Here is a 21,022-nt window from a genome sequence, read left to right on the forward strand (position 1 = left end):
AAAGAATGTGGTTGTGTGGTTAGAGTTAGAAGCAGTTATTGTCTGATTTATTTAATGTACAGTGCTACATAATATGTTGGCGCTATATTATTACTGTTTATTAAAAAATAAGAATAAACACCAGAGATTGGGTGGGTGATTGTAATATTGTAAATGTGTCATACATTTGTTCTTTGTTACTGATACCAAAACACAGCCTGGGAAATGTGCACCTTTATTACTACAAAGTTATACCAGGTGTTTACAAGAGGAACATGGTTCATTTTACAGAGCACATAAAAAACATGAAAAAAGGTCTATGGCCTGGCACCATGGTGTCACTGCCTGAAGTAACACTTCAGAACACTTTCACACAGGTAGCCTAAGTTCAGCCATCTTGCATCTCACACATGTGACTACACAAAGGGTTAAAATGAAAGAGACAAGGAAGGGGCCGTTTCCATGGCAACCGCCGAGAGTTCCCAGATACTACTGCGCAGGAGACAAAGGAAGCCTTTGGGCTCCTCCTACTCGCCCCCGCAGTCACGCCCCTTACACAAGACGAATGACTTTAGCACGCCTGCGCAGTGCGAACAGAAACCAGCTTGCCCGAGGCGCGCGCTGCTGGTGTCGGGAGCGCGTACGTCATCGCGTGGCAACCAAAGCAATAAAAACTCCATAAAACTGTGTGGTTTAAAGTGATTCAAGTCCGGCGATTAATCGCTAAGTCCTCCGTCAACTCAGACAAAAAGCGCGCCAATGCTCAACTGACAGACGGACGTGGGCGGAGCCCGTCAGTTCTTTAGGCTTTACGGGCGCGCGCTTGGTCTCTCAAAGCATTAGTAAAAAAGGGAACGGGGGCGAGCACGTTATCATCTAGGCCGCGCACGGCGCGTGCTAACGGACTCTAAGGGGGGGTAAGAAAGAGCTTCGACCCGGCGAACTCTTGGGAGACAGCAGAAAAAACGTCAACTAAGAAAACCGTGGCGAGGCGATGATGAATCAGACAGCGGGCCCGGGCTGAGGCGACAGAGCGAGACCCCGCTGTTATCTATTTACCTCAGGCAAGCCGCCAAGAGGCCTCAGGCCTAGCCGCGGGTGCGGGGTGATGCCGGACCCGCGCTGAGCATGGAGGAGACCCACATTTCGTGCCTGTTTCCCGAGCTGCTGGCCATGATCTTCAGCTACTTGGACGTGCGTGACAAGGGCCGGGCGGCGCAGGTATGTGGCGCCTGGCGGGACGCGGCCTACCACAAGTCGGTGTGGCGGGGAACCGAAGCCAAGCTACACCTCCGGCGCGCCAACCCCTCGCTCTTCCCCAGCCTGCAGGCCCGCGGAATCCGCCGGGTACAGATCCTCAGCCTACGCCGCTCGCTTAGCTACGTCATCCAGGGCCTACCGGACATCGAGAGCCTAAACCTGAGCGGCTGCTACAACCTGACCGACAACGGACTGGGCCACGCCTTCGTGCAGGAGATCGGATCTCTCCGCTGCCTCAACCTCAGCCTGTGTAAGCAGATCACGGACAGCAGCCTGGGCCGCATTGCTCAGTACCTGAAGCGGCTGGAGGTGCTAGAGCTGGGGGGCTGCTCCAATATTACCAACACCGGCCTGCTACTCATTGCCTGGGGGCTGCATGGCCTGAAGAGCCTTAACCTGCGCAGCTGCCGCCATGTCTCCGATGTGGGCATCGGTCACCTAGCTGGCATGACCCGCAGTGCCGCCGAGGGTTGCCTGGGTCTGGAGCAGCTCACCCTGCAGGACTGCCAGAAGCTGACTGATCTCGCCCTCAAGCACATCGCCCGGGGGCTCCAGGGTTTGCGTGTCCTCAACCTGAGTTTCTGTGGTGGCATCTCGGACGCTGGGCTGTTGCACCTCTCCCACATGGGTGGCCTGCGCAGCCTAAACCTTCGCAGCTGTGACAACATCAGCGACACTGGCATCATGCACCTGGCCATGGGCAGCCTACGGCTTTCGGGTCTGGATGTGTCATTCTGTGACAAGGTGGGTGACCAGAGCCTGGCCTACATCGCCCAGGGTCTGTACGGGCTCAAGTCACTATCGCTGTGCTCCTGTCACATCAGCGACGACGGCATCAATCGCATGGTGCGCCAGATGCACAGCCTGAGAACCCTCAACATCGGACAGTGTGTGCGCATCACGGACAAGGGGCTGGAGCTTATCGCCGAGCACCTGAGCCAGCTCACCGGCATTGACCTATATGGCTGCACCCGCATCACCAAGAAGGGGCTGGAGAGAATCACACAGTTGCCCTGTCTCAAAGTGCTAAACCTGGGGCTCTGGCAGATGACTGAGAGTGAGAAGGTTAGGTGAGGGGGTCCCACCCCTTGCCTGTATCAATATATAAAACTGTAGGACTGATGCGTTAAACTGCCTGTAGGGCCATGAGATAGGAAAGTAAAAGAGGCTATGGCTAATGCCAAGGAGGCGGTGGCAACACATCCTCTCAGGTGGTAGAAATGGTCATCGCAGGGGTGGTTACCAATTCGAACCCTGTAAATGGGTAAAGCAAAAAGGTGCTCCCTGGGTTCCTTAAAAGCACGGGTTAACCACTATCAAAGTGGCTGGAGAAACACTGCCTAACAGGAAAATTATTTTTGTTTTAAAAAAAAAAAATCCTAATATCACATATTTATGATTTTTTTAGGGTTCTCTTTCCTGGAGAACCAATGTGCTGTCATGAAAGCAGTGCTTGGGGCTTGAACCTCCAGAAACAGAATAACTCCTTTAATAGAGTGAAGGCGATAAGTATGTTTTCGGAGATCACAAAATCATAGTTAAAATTGTAATTTCATATCCTTTCAATTATGTCTTCACTGTTTTTGGAGAAAGTCTGTTACCTGTTGACATGTTCAAACTTTGCTGTCTGTAATGACTTTGACAGCTAAAGGTCTCCCGCATGTGACATGCAGGTACATTGAATGTCAGATCCCTAGCTTTGAGTTGAGGTTCCTATGATTATACCTGTCACTTCTGTGTATGCAACTTGACATTAGAAACAGTGGATGGAACCACAGATCCGCAGGGATTAGGCATCAAACACCTGGAAGTGCTGGTAGCTATATTTTTTGAAGGCTTTTAAGTTTGGATTTTCCTGGTACCAATAAATTAGTAGTAAAACTTTTTTTCCTTTAAGTCATGGTTAAAGCCATGAGTGCTGCTTACAGTACATTGATTATCTTAGCTTTCTATTTTTCTTTCTTTAACAATTGACATGGCATCCTGGGGCTTACAAAGAGATGGTTTAGCCTCAAGGAGCAATAACCTACAAAATAACAGGGTTTAGTCTGTAGTGGTTAACCCATGCTTGATGGTCTTTTACCAATTCCTGTTCTCTAGCAATGGAAGGGTTAATGGGAGCTGCACCAGTAACATTTCTTGATCTGTTTTTATTTTGTTTTTAATTTTTAAAGTAGTGCAAACTTTCCAGTACACAACCCTTTTTATCGAAACATTCCCCTGTAACAAGGCTAATACTCCTTACCGGTATTATTAGTTACAGGATTCTGCCATTGAAACTTTTTATTTGAACATTTCTTATCTCACTTTATTTTACAAAATATATTCCATGTAACTGGCTACCTCGTTTTAATTTTTTATGGCCTGGAAAGTAGTGGATTTTGTTTTTTTTTTTTTTGTTTTTTTTTAATGCCTAGACTGGAAAAAGATCCCATTTTACGGGGTTCTTTAAAGACATTTTTCCAAATCTGCTCTCCCTTTTACTCCATGTCCTTTTAAGAATAATTCTTGTTTTGCAAGAACGATTTAGAAATTGTATGCCCACTCTTGCCTAGACCAATATGAGGTTGGCCCTTTAATTTAACCCACTCATTCCCTGCCAGCCCTCTTGCACATAGCAAATTACTAGCGTTCCATCCAGCAGAGTTAGATAAAAAAAAAAAAAAAGCAAATGAAGACCGTCTGTTGACAGACTGTCTGAGTCTGTTGGATTTCCCCATTTTTTTAAACTGGTTATGACTGCTGTTTTGTATTCTTTTAATTTTTTTTTTCCCCTTGCTCAGATTGGTATTCAACCTTTTAGCGTGATCAGTGTTTAAAATCTGAGACAGTTACGTTGAACAATTATGTCATTGTTCCAGTTAATTTCATTTTTTATTAGAATGAGTGGAAGCCTTTCTAAACTCTTGCTGCTGGAGATGGTGCAAAGCCTAGTTCCTTGCTGTTGACAATAGTCAGATTATATATGCAAACATGAGACTGTATCTGATCCTTTTCCCCTAAAACATGAGTGCACCTTTATATTTTTTGTTGTCGTTAGGCATTTTGTATTAGTGGGAGCACAATCCTTGGTCGTAACAGATTGGGGTTGAATTATGAACTCACTCTTTGTTCTGTGGATCACAAAATTCATTCAGCTTGTTTGAGAATTTGAATTGAATTCACACATGGACTTTCATGGTATTTTGTTTTGTTAAAACAAACTTCACTTTTTTTTTTCCCCTCCTGAGCATCTCCACAGTTGGATCTCAACTAGAAACGTGCCGAATTTCATTGTACTGTCTGTGAATTTGTATAAAGAAAAAGATCCTCCGAAAACGCTTTATATTCTTACAGTTAAAAGGTTAAACGGATATTTATATAATAAAAAAAAGGAAATATGATGTATGTTTTTGAGAAACAAGTTGCTCTTGCCTGTTTTTTTCTGTGGTGGGAGGTTTGGGGTGCGTGATATTAATAAGGGAGAACATCGGAGGAGAAATTAACTTTTACCCATAGATGACATTGAGGAATGGAAGAATGTTTATTTGTGAATAGTTGCTATGTGTAAATCCTTTACGTTTTATGGGTTATCTGTGCAGGAGAAGGCTATATGTCACTTTCAGTCCCACCATAGGAAAAACACTTTCCACACAATGATATTTTAGGTTGTTTACGTCTGATCTTTGATGTGTGCTCTGTTGGTAGTTCTTACCATGTAAGATGTTTCTGATGCTGAATACATTGTATGCTAATTTCTGCTTCAGCAGCATCCCTGTCAGTATTGGTCATCACTCAATTTTACATCTTTCTGCTGTACACTTTCCAAGTTTAGCACACTGCAGATCTGGTTGCAAGGGAAGTAAGCTGTGGGGTTTATATGTGGATGGATTTATAATTAAAGGGGAAACTTACAGGTGGCTGTATAGGAGGACTAGGGTGAGGTGTACATTTATTGTGGCCTTTTTCACTGACTAAAAGATGTCCATAGTAGAAAATAATCCGTGTTTCCTTTCACACTAAATTGCACACTTAAAAGCTATCAGAATATAGGAAATACCAGACCTGTTAATATGATGTAGATTGTTTTCTTGCACAAGCTTTGTGTACTGTTTTAGAACAGTCAGTGGTAGCTGACATGAGGATTCCATATAAATGGGATGAAGTTGTCAGTGCTTGTTGGGTTGAGGAAGGGTTAGTTTAGTACTGATAAGTGTGGAAATTGAAAATGTTCTAATCACATATATTATAGTTAGCTAGCTACCCACATTTCTCCACAAAAAAGGGGTCTGTACTAGATGTTGATTCTAAATGTATTGTGAGGTATCCTGGCCGAGATTGGGGAGAAAGTTTCAGCAGAGCCAAACTTCTCAAGCTGGCCATTAGCATTGCTAAGCATTACCAACGACAGTTTAAGGATGGCCATACGTAGATCCCATTAATTCTATTTTCTTTGTAGGCAAGTTCTATTTTCCTATAAACGCATAGTATGGACATCAGCTGGAAAAAAATAAAAACCATTTTTGATAGGACAAGTTTGAACCTCTTTTAGCTTGCTTATGTCCCATCAGATTTTCTTTTGTCTGCGTGGTTGCCAGAACAGCAAATGAGGGGGAAACCTCCGATTAGGAATAAGGCAATAAAAAGAATATAGTACAGAGTAGAGTCATAACCCTTCTGTTCAACTAGTGCTAAAAAAATAGTCCTGAGAGAAACATGAAGGCAGGCAGAGGTGAGATCTCATTAAAAATGTTACCTTTAGGGCCTTCTCTGAGGTACCAAACTAAGACTGTCCCTCACTGGCATTTTAGGAGGTCTGCAGTCTATATTTCTAATAAATATTTTCAGTCAAACAAAAACAAAACAATGCCCATATCTACATCATCCGTTTAATAAATAGGCAACATTTTTTTTCTACCCTCATAATAAATGCAAAGGATTAGATAAAACTGCATGCCATCCAGCCTAAAAATAAGCTCTGACTTGCTGCAGATTCTACTGCACACTGAGCCTGTACCACTGTGGAAGACTGAAAGTGAAGAATTCATTTACCAATCTTCACAAGAGAAATAGAGGGCTATTTTATATAACGGGGGCATAGCAAAGGTACAAACCCTTTTGTATACTCTTCCTATTCAAACTACTCTTTCCTATATAATTTAATGAGATACATACATATATATGGTCTGTTTTACAGATCAATAAATCTGATATTTGAAGAAATAATTATAACTATTGAATCACATGGATCTGGGAAAGTTTTAATAAATGTCAGATTCACTGCTTCATCAATAGCCCCTATATATGTGTCAGTAGAATTGAATAGGGTGTCTGAGACTGAGCAAATCAGGGCTGTCTATACCAATACATTGAATCCTTTATATTTTTACATTTTGTAGAATAGGGGAATTCAAATTTTCTACAAATGTTCTAGGTAGTAGGTAAAACACTGCAGCTAAAATTAAATAAGCATAACAATTAGTGTAGCCAGATCAGGCATATGTAACGCAGCATTGTATCCTGCTGCTGGGGGAGTGTTATCTCTTTACAGAGACCATTTAATCCTTTGCTTCCAAAGATGTCTTTGGCAGTATTGTAAGGAGATCCTGGTAAGATCTGTGAAGATTCTAGGAGGGAGCAGTGGGGGAGATGTAACATGCTTAAAGGATTCAGCCATTGTTGGAAAGTTAGGCCCCCACCCTCCACACCCATTCATGCATACAGAATTCGCTGTGTCAGGGGGGTCCCTTTAAACAGAGCAGGGAGGGGGAATGCTTCCTTTTACACATTCCTCTCTAGGCCACTGCATGAATGCTGCTTTTTTCCAGACTTTCAGCAGGGCTGCTATGTAGAAAACCTGTGAAGATAGTTTTGTGCTGCGTATAACTTGATGTATCTTTTTACCTCCAACAGCAAACTTTTTTTTCCAAGAGAACTAGTGTGAGTGATGATACCATTGAGGCACCTTGTGCAATCAATAGATGGTTGCAAATGTTCTTTCATTTTATAGTTTTAAAGTGGAATTCTTTGCAATAGCAGTAATTTACTAAATGCTGCAGTCTAGCCATAGCTTAAACCCAGCTGTTAAGTTGATTTCCTGTAACAAAGTTAATTCCCATGAAGATGCTGCCGGCAGATTTTTTTGTTTTTGGATAAGCAAATCTGTCGGCATAAAGCCTCAATTTCAGTTCACATGTTATTTATCTTGGCAAAACTGGAATCCCACAAAGCTGGTACCAATAGTCCCTGTTTTTTAGGACTTAGAAACTTAGGTTTCATCTTTACAACATGGTTGTAATGGTCTATTGGACCTTATTTCCCTGCATATGGGCAGAATTTTCATTTCCAATCTGATAAAATGATTGGTGCCGAAGTGAATCTGAAATTGAAAAGAATTTACCAGCTTACTGATTGTAGAGAATCTTCCAATCGTTTAAGGAGAGATGGGATTTTTTTTCACATGAGCTTCAACATTCAATGCTTCTTCAGATGACCCTTGAACCTCATAATTTAGAATGTCACTGGAGGGCTCTTAACAGAATTCTGGGGGGGGGGAATATAATAAATCTACTTCCTCTCATCTTTTCATTCCTGCACATTTGACAATCAAGCCTCTCAAATCTGGATCTTGGTCTTAACATAAACCTAAGATCATTTTGCCCAATGCTGTGTCCTTTCTCTTGTTAGTGGAGGAACTATGTTAATATGGTTATTTTACACTGACTGTAATACAAGGGGTGATTTCTTAGGGGCTAATCCTTCACCCTTGGTTTCTGCCTTGTCCCTAGGGTTCCTGTTCAGTCACATTTCCTTTCGGAGACCTTTAACACTGCAGAATAATAGGTTATCTTGTTGTTCTCCTTCTACCATGGCCGAGACATATGTTACTCATCTTGTTTAAGAGCCTCCTTTGGGGACTTGGGGCACCATTCCGATGTTTAAGCCTTGGAGCCTAGCCTTGGGTCCTCCAGCAGCAATCATGTACCACAAGGAGCGGATTAATGAAATGAGTACACTCTGGTTGTTCTTATTCTCATGCTTCCTCTAGGAGAGCTAGTTAACCCTTCTGCTCTTTCATGACATCCCCATTACAGGGTAAATAAAGGATCCCCTCAAGCGAAAGTAAAGACCCTTTAGCAAAAAAAAAAAAAAAAAAAGCCCTGACTGGCAGAAGTGACTATTAAGTCTCCTATATTTTAGATCCTTCTGCTTGCCCATCAGAATCTTTTTGGTGAATTTGCTCTTGGCACTGCCTGCTACTAACCTGAGGCATGCTGATAGTAGGTTACCTGATCCCTGCTTTGTCCTCAAGATTTTTCAGTGTCCAGTCCCCCTGAAGGTGGCAGTATAACCCACCTATTCAAGATTCCTGTGTCCCTCAATGGGCTCCCAGAAAAAGAATGTGTTCTTTTTTACTTTTTAAATATATTTCTTGTTTGCTCACATTTGGTCTTTTATATATCATTGAAAGTATTTTTATTTTCTTTTTTCATGTGTGCAAATATATTAATAAGTTTAGAGCTGTCCTGTGTCCAGTACACACAAGAAGTGGAATTGTAGAATAATTGGACCTATTTACTCTCTCTCCCCCCTTTACACAAGTTAAAAGTAAGAGAAAACTGGGCACACTTTACTACACAATAGTTTTGTCAGCCACCAACTGTACACATGTTAAATTTATGTTGCTATAAACTATCTTTAATGAATAAGTGCTGTACATGAAGTGCTGTTCAGTTCTATGAAGACGATGCACCCAGCTGTATCCTTGCCCATCATCGGAAATGCTAGCACTCGTCCCTGTCATTTAGTGATCCACCAGTGCAGATGATTATTCTTTTTGGGATTCTATACACCAAAAACAAATTTGATAAGTTTAAAACTAGTGTTTTAAGATACAGATTTGAAAGCATGTTTTCCTTTAAACATAACCTTTAAAAAATACTCTAAAACCTGCATTCTTTAAATAATTTGCGCAGTATTATGTATACAACTCAGGCTCCAAGCTGTTTTTAGTTGCAGCTGCTCCAAGCTAGAAAGGCAAAGAGTTAACCAGCAAGCCGCTCTGTAATGTAATTCCTAGCACAGGTTCACAGTGGATGCTGGCAGGTCAGCCACGCTCTGTCTGCTCTGTCAGAACCCGCCAGCCGTCACATTTGACATGCACAGACTCTGATGTTTACCAGAGGAGCCCTGCTGGCTGCGATTTATGTGTTCCTGAGCCTGCGCTACCTGCAGATCGGCCTGGGCCTCCATGCCAGGACACTGCAGACCTGCAGCTGGCTCCTGTTTCACATTTAGTTGCATACCGTTTGGTTTTAATTAGGGAATTCATTAGTAAAGTGCATTTAATTCCTGGTAACATTCAGGGTTTTTTTTTCTCCACAAATTAAAATTGCAACATATGTATACATTTTAGGTTTGTGGTTACAAAATGCTGTGTGTAAGGGATTCTCTTAGGTTGTAACCTGGTATAATGTAAAGTAACTTAACATTTATAAAACTAAGAAATGTATTCTCTCGAATTTTATTCATCACATTCCAGAGATCCTAGACATCCTCTCCTACATTGTGTGAGTGTATCTCTCCAACATGTACAGCACTGCTACATGAATGCAATAAGAACAGTTACAACAATGCTTGTCGGCTTCATTAGAAAAAGGGGCCCTAATACAGCCCTGATATTACTAAAGGACCACATATAATTTTTGACATAGGTAATAATACAGGGGAAGGCCACATACTTGGGACATGTTACAGGAAACTGCCAGTTCACGGCCAAGAGGAGTCAAAAAGGAAAGAGAGAACAGCTAGTGAAAAACTAGTTCAATTATTTTATTTACTGTCCCTGAGTTTGAATGTAAGAAGAACACAGATGTTGGTTTCAACATAGAGCTATCTTGAATATTGAAAGAAAAAGCCACAGCTGATGATTTGCAAATGCTGATTGCCTGTTGTGTGATACACAGTTTAATAATTCACTGACCTAGCCAGGCAACCAGCAATTCTTTGTAATGGTAGTTTCCATTTTTCTGTCATGACGGGCACAGACACTCAGATTCATTGTGTGACTAGTCCACTATTCAGCAGATACAGGTAGTCCCTGAGTTAAGGACATTGGACAACTCCTAGATTGGGCTTCCCTGCTTGTTTGTGTGCAGGACAGAGGCTTGATATGGGGGGAGGGGTGGTTTGCATGACTTCTGCAACCTCTCACTTTAATGACCAAGACAAACTCTGCAGTTGTTTCTTTTTATATCAAAGCACAGCTTGCTCCAAAAGTTAATGAATATCTTGACTTCAAGATATTTTACTTTTGCTTTGTTTGTGATTAGCTAACAGTGATGATTTTATACAGTAACTGACACCACACTGCCTAATATTATGTTGAGACAAACATCTGTTTTAATTGCATTTATTAAAAAAATTATCTGTTCCAACTTACATACAAATTCAACTTAAGAACAAACCCACAGTCCCTATCTAGTATGTAACCCAGGGACTATTTCTTGTGTCTGTGAGCACCAGAATAATAATGGAAGCTAAACGACATTCAATAGTCTTGTGCCAGTTATTGATGAGACACTAAACCTCCTCTACAGACTGCATAGGGGCCAGGATACAAGGAAATGTTACTCAAGCACTATTTATTTCCCTTTTACCTTGCATCACATAAACTGACATTTGGAAAAATAAGCAACAACAAATCTAAGATGGCTGCAGTATAAAGAAAAGTGCAAACACAACATGACATAAAAGCAAAAAAAGATCAATAACAGAGCATGTAGTTCTGGCCTCAGTAAAAAAAAATCTAATATTGCCAAATACTAGGTATCCGCATTTTCTTATTTCAGACTTTTTTTCTAGTGATCCTGCTAGTAACACACCATGTCCCTGGGTGCAGTTTTCACCTAATGCACTGTATCTATGAAATAAGTGTGTTCACATTAGAGAATATCTCACCCTGCCCATAACACAATGGGAGATGGTGTGTATTGCAGAGAGAGACAGTGCTGGCACCATTGCTTGGTATTGTAGTGCGGCAATGGTAGTGTTGTCAGCTCACTTTAATTAGGGGCACACTAGATGGAGAACATAGGGAAATATACTGCAGAGATATACTACATGTTTTATATTTATGCCCAAGTACAGTTAAAATCATTTACAGTATCCTAGCCTGTAAGAACATAAGTGTCTTATATGCTATGGTTGGAGAGACTAGGTATTTATTTTCAAAAAATATTTTCTTTTTTTTTATAGTTTTTCCAGTTTTGTACTGGAGAATGCTGCCTGTACCTGCAAGCATTGTGCACATAGCATGCATATTTTACAAGCTTCATGGAATGATATTAGTACGAAAGGTTTTTCACAATTCTCGAATCTACGGCAGCCTTTCTCAACCTATTTAACATTGAACAACACTAAAAATAACTTTCAAATCTTAGGGAACCTCTTCTATAATTATTATATTCACAGCTCACAGTACATCAGTGTGACGGTCAGTAGGAAGAAATGTCTACTAATCTAAAAGATTATTGGTGTCAGTGGTAACTGACCTGAGAGGTTCACATTTCTGAGCAACCTCTGGAGTAACCCTTGAGTTCCACATAACCCTAGTTGAGAAACATTGATCTACAGGTAGCCAGATAAACTTGAATCTGCTCCCCAGTTAGCAATATGTTAGGTGCAATACCTCTCTCTGGCATGGTGGGGCAGTATTGCTTCACAAACAAGACTGGACCCAGCGATGCACTCACAAGAACATAATAGACTTCCTTCTGGTTGCCTCTATTCAGTCAAAAATCAAAGTGGCAAACAGATTCCAGCTAATTGCACAGAATTCTTCTTACCTCAGGAAAAGCCCAGAATGCGGCAGAGTATTTTTATTATAACAGCTAATACCGTATGGCTGTCATGTATAAACTTAGGGAGGGGGAAATCTTACAAAGCAATGGCATCCCTCCTGACAAAAACATCTAGTTTGCAAACCAGGAGTATCAGAAGGCCAAAATCAGATTCCTTAAAATCAGAGACTTTCCCTGGGTCAGTGGCTTATTCTATTGAAGCCAGAGGTTTGACAACCAGGCATCTAGCATTTTGCAAAGGAGTCCGCAAGTGTCCAATGCAGCACACCATAAGCAAGCATGGTCCATTGTTCTTGTGAATTGTCTTGCAGCGAGTGCAGGTAGGTAGCTGGTGGCCATATATATGCAACAAAGGATGAAAAGAGGTAACAGTATTTTGTTAGAAATAAAATGATCAATTTATACTCAAAAACTCACCAATTTAAGGTTATATAGGATCACTTTATGGCAGATGTATCTCAGATGACCATGCATACTATCTCTAATGTCCTCCAATTACTTTCTACTCATGCACATTTGTCACAGGGCAATAGAGTTTTGCCACTCTGACTCCCCCATTTCTCCAGGCAGTAAAGTGGAGTATTCTGCTTCACTTCCTCAGAACTAGTGAGTGGCCCAGAATTCTGAACACTGGACCGTCCCTCTAAAGGCTCCTCTTATTCCCTCCGAAGGATATATCTAACATTATAGTTATGTAGGCCACTCCTGTGTGTCTTGTGTGCCAGTGTAAACCACAGCAGGAACAACCTCTCAGCACAGGCCAGGGTGTGGGACGTATCTGCCCTCTCTGTTACTTTAGCAAGTCTTAAAGTGACTCTGTCGCTACATGAGAAAAAAAATCAACAAAGAACATAATGGTTGTTGAAACCCATAGATAAAAATGTAAAATATTGAGCTTACTAGTTCGGTGGCTGCATTAATTTTCCTTTTACAGTATATTAATTCTGTTTACATGGTGATCCTGCTAATGACACACTTGCTGTTCTAATGGTACAATATTCACTTATCATACTGCATCTATAGAGGAGCAGCGTTGTCACCCCAGGACAGAACTGCAGAACACCTACCCATTTTTTTTTCTCAGTGGTGAGGAGAGTGTTCTGTACATAAACTATGCATAAAAATATATTTAAAAAAAAGAAATATTTTTGACAAAGCTGTTAGGTGGCAAAATTTGAATCAGATTCAGCTACTGAATAAAATGGAAAGGGAAATTACTTTAATTTTATAGTTGGACTGTAATAACAATGTAAGTTGTCCCTTATTTATTTATTTTTTATTAACAAAAGTAATTTTTCACTTTTAAGAGGATGGACATTGGAAGCTGCTAATTCCCATCAAATAACCTCAGCAAACCTTTTTTATTAATTCAAAGTTCACATCACAAAGCAAGCAGACAACCCTGGTGTGCTACACGCCTGAAACATTTCTCAATATATCTACACAGAGAAAAACTGGGAGAGGAAGCCTGCCGTTTGCTTTTAATATCCACCCTAAGTATTAAATCCACACAGTTTACCTGCCTGGCTCGCTAATATAAACCACCTGCGCCGTAAATCTGCTAAACGCTTCAACGCTTATGGGGGAAACGCTGAAGCTCCGAGCTAAAATATGAATAAAAAGTGAAATGGGCAAAAGCTGAGGTTTTATTCTTGGCCCCTTTCCCACAGCAGCACTGTAAGTGGGTACCCAGCTCACATCCCTGACACATGCTGAGCAACTTTGCATAAATTAAATTTAGCAGAATAATTCCTGCATAAACATGAGGAGAAAAAAAGCAACATTGCAGCACTACGGTTGCAAACATCATCTGTTACTCCATCAGTGCCAAGGAAGCTGTGTGCAGGTGGCCTTAAAGCAGAGAAAAAAGCCAAAAAACACATCATATAGTTTAATTAGGCATTGTATCATGTCCCAGAGATACAATATAACTATGTTGGATAGTTGTCCCAAAAAACAAGAAAGATTTCCTCTCACTTCTAGTTCAAATCTCCCACAAATTTACCCATATCCTTGTTTTGGGCACAATGGTCACCAGCACCAATATAAGGGGGAATCTTCCCAATGAGGACAGCAACAAAACATTGACAGTAGGTCTAAAGCTGCGTACACACTTCCAATTATTATCGTTTGTAAACGAACGATCCTGCATGATATCTGTGAATGATCGTATAGCACCGATCCTGTACATACAGATAACGACACGATCGTTCAAAGATATTGTACACACGATAGATGCGATCGTTTGAACGATACAGGAAGTGACGTGCACCACAGGAATGTATATATATATACATACACACACACTCATATACACAATACAGCCTGTATCGATCGAACGTTCGTTCATCGCGCATGCTCAGACCATGCACGATCACCGAACGACCGTACACACGATAGATGGTCAACGATCGTCGTCCAATCCGATCCGCCGGTCCGGTCGTTCATTTCCAACGACTATCCTCGTTCGTCGGCGTCGTTGGTTACTTTTTTTACGAACGATTTTTGGCCAATCGGTTGTTCGTCGTTCGTTCGTCGTTCATTTCCAATGATAAAAATTGGACGTGTGTACGCAGCTTTTCTTTTCCTAATCCCCCTTCCTCCCCAACAAAAAAAATTGCCTTTAAAAACTGATATAATTAAATGTAAAATTTTACTATGTGCCATTTAACATTTTTAAAGGGGACCTTTGCATTTTATTATTTGCAAGTTATTATTCACTTCCATGCAATCACAACAACATCATGTATAGAACTTCTCCTATGCATATGTGGGATAAGGTACATGGAAAAGGAGGAGATTTTAAACAACTGCCTGATCTATTCTGGATCATCAATTTGCCCAAAAATTAAACTGCTGTAATAGATTTTTGGTTGATTCATCACTTTCATGTAATTGGTGGGTGGTGTATGTTTGCTTTAATTACAATAGAGGTAAGTGAGGTCCCCAGTCGCCCCTCTTGTCTGCCTGGGCTGGGTACATTTCAGGAGAGAAAGAAAATATCACAGCTCGCATTTTCCTGTCTGTTGGGCTGTGTTATAAAGTGTAAGCCTCTAGGATCATCAGTACCCAAATTCTAAATTATTTACCAATGAATCTGGGTGAGTCTTGTAATGACTCAGATTACAGTCTGCAATTATTAGTTTAACACTCAGAGATGTTCGTGCTGCAATCAGGCTTTTGGGATTATGGAGGTTCCAATTAAAATTGGTTCATCAGCGCTTCTGTCAAGCAAAACATGACCACTATTTTTACACTTTATTGCTAGATTTTGTGTTTTAGCCAAAGCCTACCCAAAACCTTTATACTTTCTGGTACAAACAATTTGCATGCAATTAATATGCTGCACCCATACAGCAACTTCTATTTATGTTCCTAAACAGCAACAACAACCAGCACAAAATGAAATCTATTTACTCCAAGCTTTTTTCCAATGGAAATTTTGCTTACTTATCAAACACAATACAAAAATATACAACTGAAGTTTAAATTATACAAATCAGGTTAAAAATCAAATATTGCCCTGTTTTCAGGGAAAGTAAATGATCTGCGAACTATGAATCTGAAGCAAGGATCACAAGAATTCATTACCTGATGTCAATATTTATGAATATACTTTTATATGGATCTCTGCTGTAAAGTTGCATACAAACTATATACACAATATATAATTATTTATAATTGCCTCCGGCAAGAATTCAGTGTTTGTTCAGCTGTCTCCGGTGTAATTTGGTGAGCTGTCCTGCAGGATCACTAAACGTCTGACAGTAATGACAGCTTTTCTTTTTTCATGGGGAGGATGCAGCAAGGAGCCTCCCACTTGTCCTCCCCTCTCTATAGAACGGAGCTGTCTGTACAGCACTCATTTCCCCTTATGTCACTGGAAACAATCACTAATAATTGTGTCAAGCATTAATTAATATACTTTTTATAATGTTTAATAAAGCTTTGGAATTTTGATGGTTTGCAGAGAACCTCAATTCCTCCAGTTATGTTTTGAAGCCAAACACATTTTAACACAAAGTTTACAGAATTATTAATGATGTAATTATTTATTGTTGTAATAAGCACTGATTGCACTCATATTCACTTTCCTAATTAAAGTGTATGTATAGCCAATTTTTTTTTTTTATCTGGATGAGACAAACTTCTTCAGACAGCCAAAACTCAAAAACGCAATGTAGTCATTTGAAACCAATGATTATATCATACTTTGGAACTAAAATGTTTATATAATTTCAAAAGCTGTCTTTATTCCATTAAAATCTGAAGTTTTTACAGCATTCATCTTAATCCTCCCATTAGGGGCCTTGTTCAGGCACTTCCTGTTATAGGGTGACAACAGTTTTCCAACGGTGCTCTAGTGTTGTGACAGATAAGCCCCTGGTGGAAACTACAAGCTGGTGAGCCAATCTGGAACTCCCCACCAAGCGTAGGGTATTTATAGCGTCCAATGATCCCGGGCCACAATCTGGCTCCTTCTATATTATATAAGGTTAGTAAGCTAGTCTTGTTTAAAAAGTTTGGGAACCGTGTAAAGTTCAGTGTAAAGTGTAAATGTCAGAGGACACACTTAAAGCCCCTCGTTGAGAAAATTGACCTCCCTGGACTGAACCAATAGCTTTGAATGATGCAAAAATGATATTATTATTACACAGTGTTTCATATTACGCAGTGCAGTACAAGACTATAGCTGTCCCTCAAAGCAGCTCAAAATCTAATGTCCCTATCATAATCATATGTCATTCTAAGGTCAATTTTAAGGGGAAGCCAATTACCAGACTGCATGTCTTTTTGGATGTGGGAGGAAACCCACGCAAACACAGGGAGAACCTACAAACTCCATGCAGATAACGTCCTGGCTGAGATTCAGACCTGTAACCCAGCGCTGCAAAGGCCAGAGTGCTAACCTCTGAGCCACCATGCTGCCCATACTCATAAAGCATTATTTGTAAACTGATGATCTAAATCTAAAAGAAAATCACAAGCATTTCAGAAAGAAGAGGTAACAGGTAAGCCCAAAGCCCCCACATCTTTTTTTATAAAATTCATCCTGTAGGTCTTTATCCATCTTTTAGCTGGTCACGTGATGTCATGGGTCTTTAATTTTTTACTACCTGCCCCAAAAGGTGTATCTGTGACACAGGCCTTAATCTTTCACAAAGGGCCCAGCAGCACTCAATCTGCACTGTGATGGGCTAATTACTTTTAAAATGTAAAAAAAGCAGTTCTGCACCATGATATAGTGACAGGCGTAGACAGATCATTTTTCAGAGTGTTGTTTCCTGAGCTAAAGATAAAACTGCTGTACAATTCCAAGAAGTCATGTCATGTGAAAAAAAAAATCTGCTTTTATTGGGAAACTAGAGTTCTTCCTTAGCATTCCAGTACTGCTACAAGCGAATCACAGAATAAGGCCTTGATGTTTTATTTTAAAGTTAACGTTTAATTGACAAGTGAAGCGCATAACATCCAGCATCCCGCACACAAGGGATATAATCTGCTTTAAAGTTAATCTGGTTCCCTCCTCTTGCCTCCGGCACCAGATAATTCACAGCCTGCTTTAAAGGCTCCCTGAAAAAATCTCCTTTACTTCAATAGAGATATCCCAGTTGGAAGCATCGAACCCCTCCATTGTCACACAAAGGCGGTCCACTTCATGAAAGGGGGGCTAATCATGCAGAAAGTGTGCTGTGGGACAAAGATTGGATCCCCTAATTATTTCTGGAGATGATTAGGATGGAACAGAGAAGAGCCATGCCCCTTTACCAAATATATCCCCCCATCCCCAGCTCCTAATGTGTCCACAGATTCCAGTATACTAACTCCACACAAATTCACTGAACAAAGTGTTTTTTAAGAAAAAAAGTCACATAATATTTTGTTGGATTTCTGATTACGGCATGCGCCAATGTTATCCAGTGTCACAACATTTATTTATCTCCAGAGTTGCATTATTTTATGCCAAGATTTTGTATTGTTAATGGGCGATTTGGACCACTGGGTAAAGTTTTCTCATATAACTTTTATAATCTGACCAACTGATCAAAACGCTGCCCCCAACATGGGAACTTTTATTTTGGCCTGACAGTATATAATGGCACTTTACATTAATTTCAAAACTCAATTTCAATATTTTTAACCACTTGTTTCCAATTCAATATATTCAGGTTACCCACCCACCACCACTTAAGCACCTAAGCCTCAGTGACATGAAAACAAGGCTATTGTATCATTGATTCACAAAATGATGAATGAGGACAAGTGTCAGAGTAAATACATTGAAAAGTTTCATCATAACTACTATTTCATTCACATATAGATCATATGAATGAAACATAAATTGTATCACTTAAAGAAATATCACAAGTTATTTGTTTAAACATTCTTACTACTTCTTTCTTAAACCTTAGTTAACCCTAATCTGCCCTTTCCAACGTCTTGCTCTCTTTGACCCTTTGACTGATACCCCTAGGAGGGTCTGTAACTGAGGAGCTGTTTCTGGGGGATCTGTCACAGAGGGGTCTATAGCTACTTATGGATGTTACATTTCTGTTGCCGAAGTCATCTTCCAGCACTGTTCAGTTTTATTGGGAAGAGAGGAGTGGGGCTAACAGGAGGTACTCCACTGCATCCTCTACCTTTGGAAATGGCAATGGCTGCCTCTGCATTGCAGATCACTGAACAACATCAAGGAACCTGGATTTTTACCTGGGACAAATGACTGGGATTACTTACGCTAGGTACACTAACTACTAACAATTATGCACGATTATTTTGAACGATCGTATTGTGCACATTTCTGTACAATCGTTCAAATATAATCCACCAATAGTGTACACACGCTAGATACAATCGTTTGAACGATGCAGGAAGTGACATGTAAAGGGGAAAGTTTACTGTAGAAACATCCACGATCACTGAACGACCGTACACACAATAGATAGTGAACAACCGTCGCTCAATCAGATCCGCCAGGACAGTCGTTCGTTTCCAGCGCTAATCCTCGTTGGTCAGCATTGTTGTGCAGTTTTTTTGTTAACAATTATCGGATGATCGGTCATTAGTCGTTCTTTCCATTGATAATTATTGCAAGTATGTATGCAGCTTTAGTGTCTGTATATTAATTGTCACTGTGGAATCTATCACTGGCAGTCTGATACTAGGTAATCTATCACGGAGGTGTCTTTCTCTAAGAGGTTTGTTACTAGGAGGGTTTTACATTGAGGTCTGTCATTATAGTGCAAAGGCACATGGGAGGAATAGGTTGAATAGTCCAAGAGGGGGTCACTTTGGCATCCTTGCCTTGGATGTCCAATAACCTTGTCCCAGCACCGAATCCACACCCAAAAAAACACCATTAGGAATATCAAGCATATTACACATCTTTGTGTCATCAGTAAAAACACAAAACTTGTCATCCAAACCTTCAGTGGTGTGCTTTACCAATAGACTCAATAGAGCATTGCATGGTATGGAGCCTCTAGGTATATCACTAGTGACCGGTCTCTGTTCTGAACACATTCTATTTACAACCACACCGATATCTGATCTCTAGCCAACTGTATATCCACCAACCACACAAGGGTTAAATCTGAACCAATCTTTACCACTTTTTTATGAGATCATTATGGGAAACCATAACAAATTCTTTGGTGAAATTAAGATCGATGACCACAGCACTACTCTGCTCCAAAATATTTATTATACAGTGAATAACCTCAGATTAGTATTGATCTGCCCTCTGTATAGCCATAGAGTATTGGGTCTATCAAGCTGAGTGTGTTTAAATGATCAAGATTCTTCAGCAGAGCAAAACTTTTTGTCCCAGCAGGTATAAGACACTTTTTCTATCTGCAGAAAATAAGTTATCACTTTGGCTTGCACCTAAAATTCTCCCAGCTGGCTTATGTGAATTAGGAAATCAGTATCAATAAATGGAAAGGTAACAATTCCCCCCAATATCTGATGCACATTTCTGACTTGCCTGCAACATTTCATCTTGGTAGCATTGCACCAGCAAGAGCCTCTGTGCCCCAGACTTCCATCAACCAATGCAGCCACATACTGCCAGTTCTCCTAGGGAATATGTTAACATTCGGTTGTGTGGGCCTCCTGTTCCCACACGGAGCACCTTTCTGGACAACCTCTAACATGAAAGGGGCAGCAACAGCAGCCTGGGCCCTGCCAGATATCTAGGAAATTCATGGCGGTGCACATGCCAGGCGCTGGTCATTATGCTGTTTCCTGTTGGAGGATTCTGGCCTCGTCACAATGGCCTATTCTGCAGACTGGAATGCAGCTTGAGCTGAGCTAGGTAATCGATCCTCCGGCTGCAGCCCCTCTTCTGAGAGCTTATCCAGGATGGGATTAGACTGAAACGTTTATTATATGGAATGGCTTGTAGCTTTTATGAGGTGCAGCAGAAGTACTCCCATGAAATCATGAACCTTGAATAGGCTGCATCCTCAATGATGTCACCAGTCTGTATTTTATTCTGCATTCATAATAATGTACCAGGTGTCTTTTATATGCTGCATTGATGTCACTGATCTCCAGGCAATGGATAGGCTGCATTATCAGTGATGTCACCGATCTACAGACAACAGATAGGCTGCATTATCAGTGATGTCACCAGTCTGTATTTTATTCTGCATTCATAATGATGTACCTGGTGTCAGTTATATGCTGCATTGATGTCACTGATCTCCAGGCAATAGATAGGCTGCATTATCAGGGATGTCACCAGGCTCTAGTGATCACATAGGCTGCATTATCAGTGATGTCACCAGACTGTAGTGATCACATAGGCTGCATTCTCCGTGATGTCACCAGGCTCTAGTAATCACATAGGCTGCATTATCAGTGATGTCACCGATCTACAGACAACAGATAGGCTGCATTATCAGTGATGTCATCAGTCTGTATTTTATTCTGCATTC

The 21,022-nt window shown here is 40.7% G+C and overlaps 2 protein-coding genes across 2 annotated transcripts in view; one reads left to right on the top strand and one right to left on the bottom strand.

Annotated features, from left to right (window-relative positions):
- WNT5B (Wnt family member 5B) overlaps window positions 1-21,022 on the bottom strand; it is a 78,016-nt gene that overhangs the window by 31,338 nt on the left and 25,656 nt on the right. The window lies entirely within an intron of this gene.
- FBXL14 (F-box and leucine rich repeat protein 14) lies at window positions 681-4,642 on the top strand. The gene has a single exon (XM_072400051.1). It carries the CDS (start codon window positions 1,108-1,110, stop codon window positions 2,311-2,313), a length of 1,206 nt encoding a protein of 401 aa, XP_072256152.1. The 5' UTR covers window positions 681-1,107; the 3' UTR covers window positions 2,314-4,642.

Source organism: Pyxicephalus adspersus, chromosome 2, assembly GCF_032062135.1.
Source record: "Pyxicephalus adspersus chromosome 2, UCB_Pads_2.0, whole genome shotgun sequence".
In the NCBI taxonomy this organism is placed as follows: domain Eukaryota; kingdom Metazoa; phylum Chordata; class Amphibia; order Anura; family Pyxicephalidae; genus Pyxicephalus; species Pyxicephalus adspersus.

Excerpts from the sequence above, each read along its gene's own strand:
- FBXL14 (XM_072400051.1), top strand. The coding sequence starts at position 1,108 with ATGGAGGAGACCCACATTTCGTGCCTGTTTCCCGAGCTGCTGGCCATG.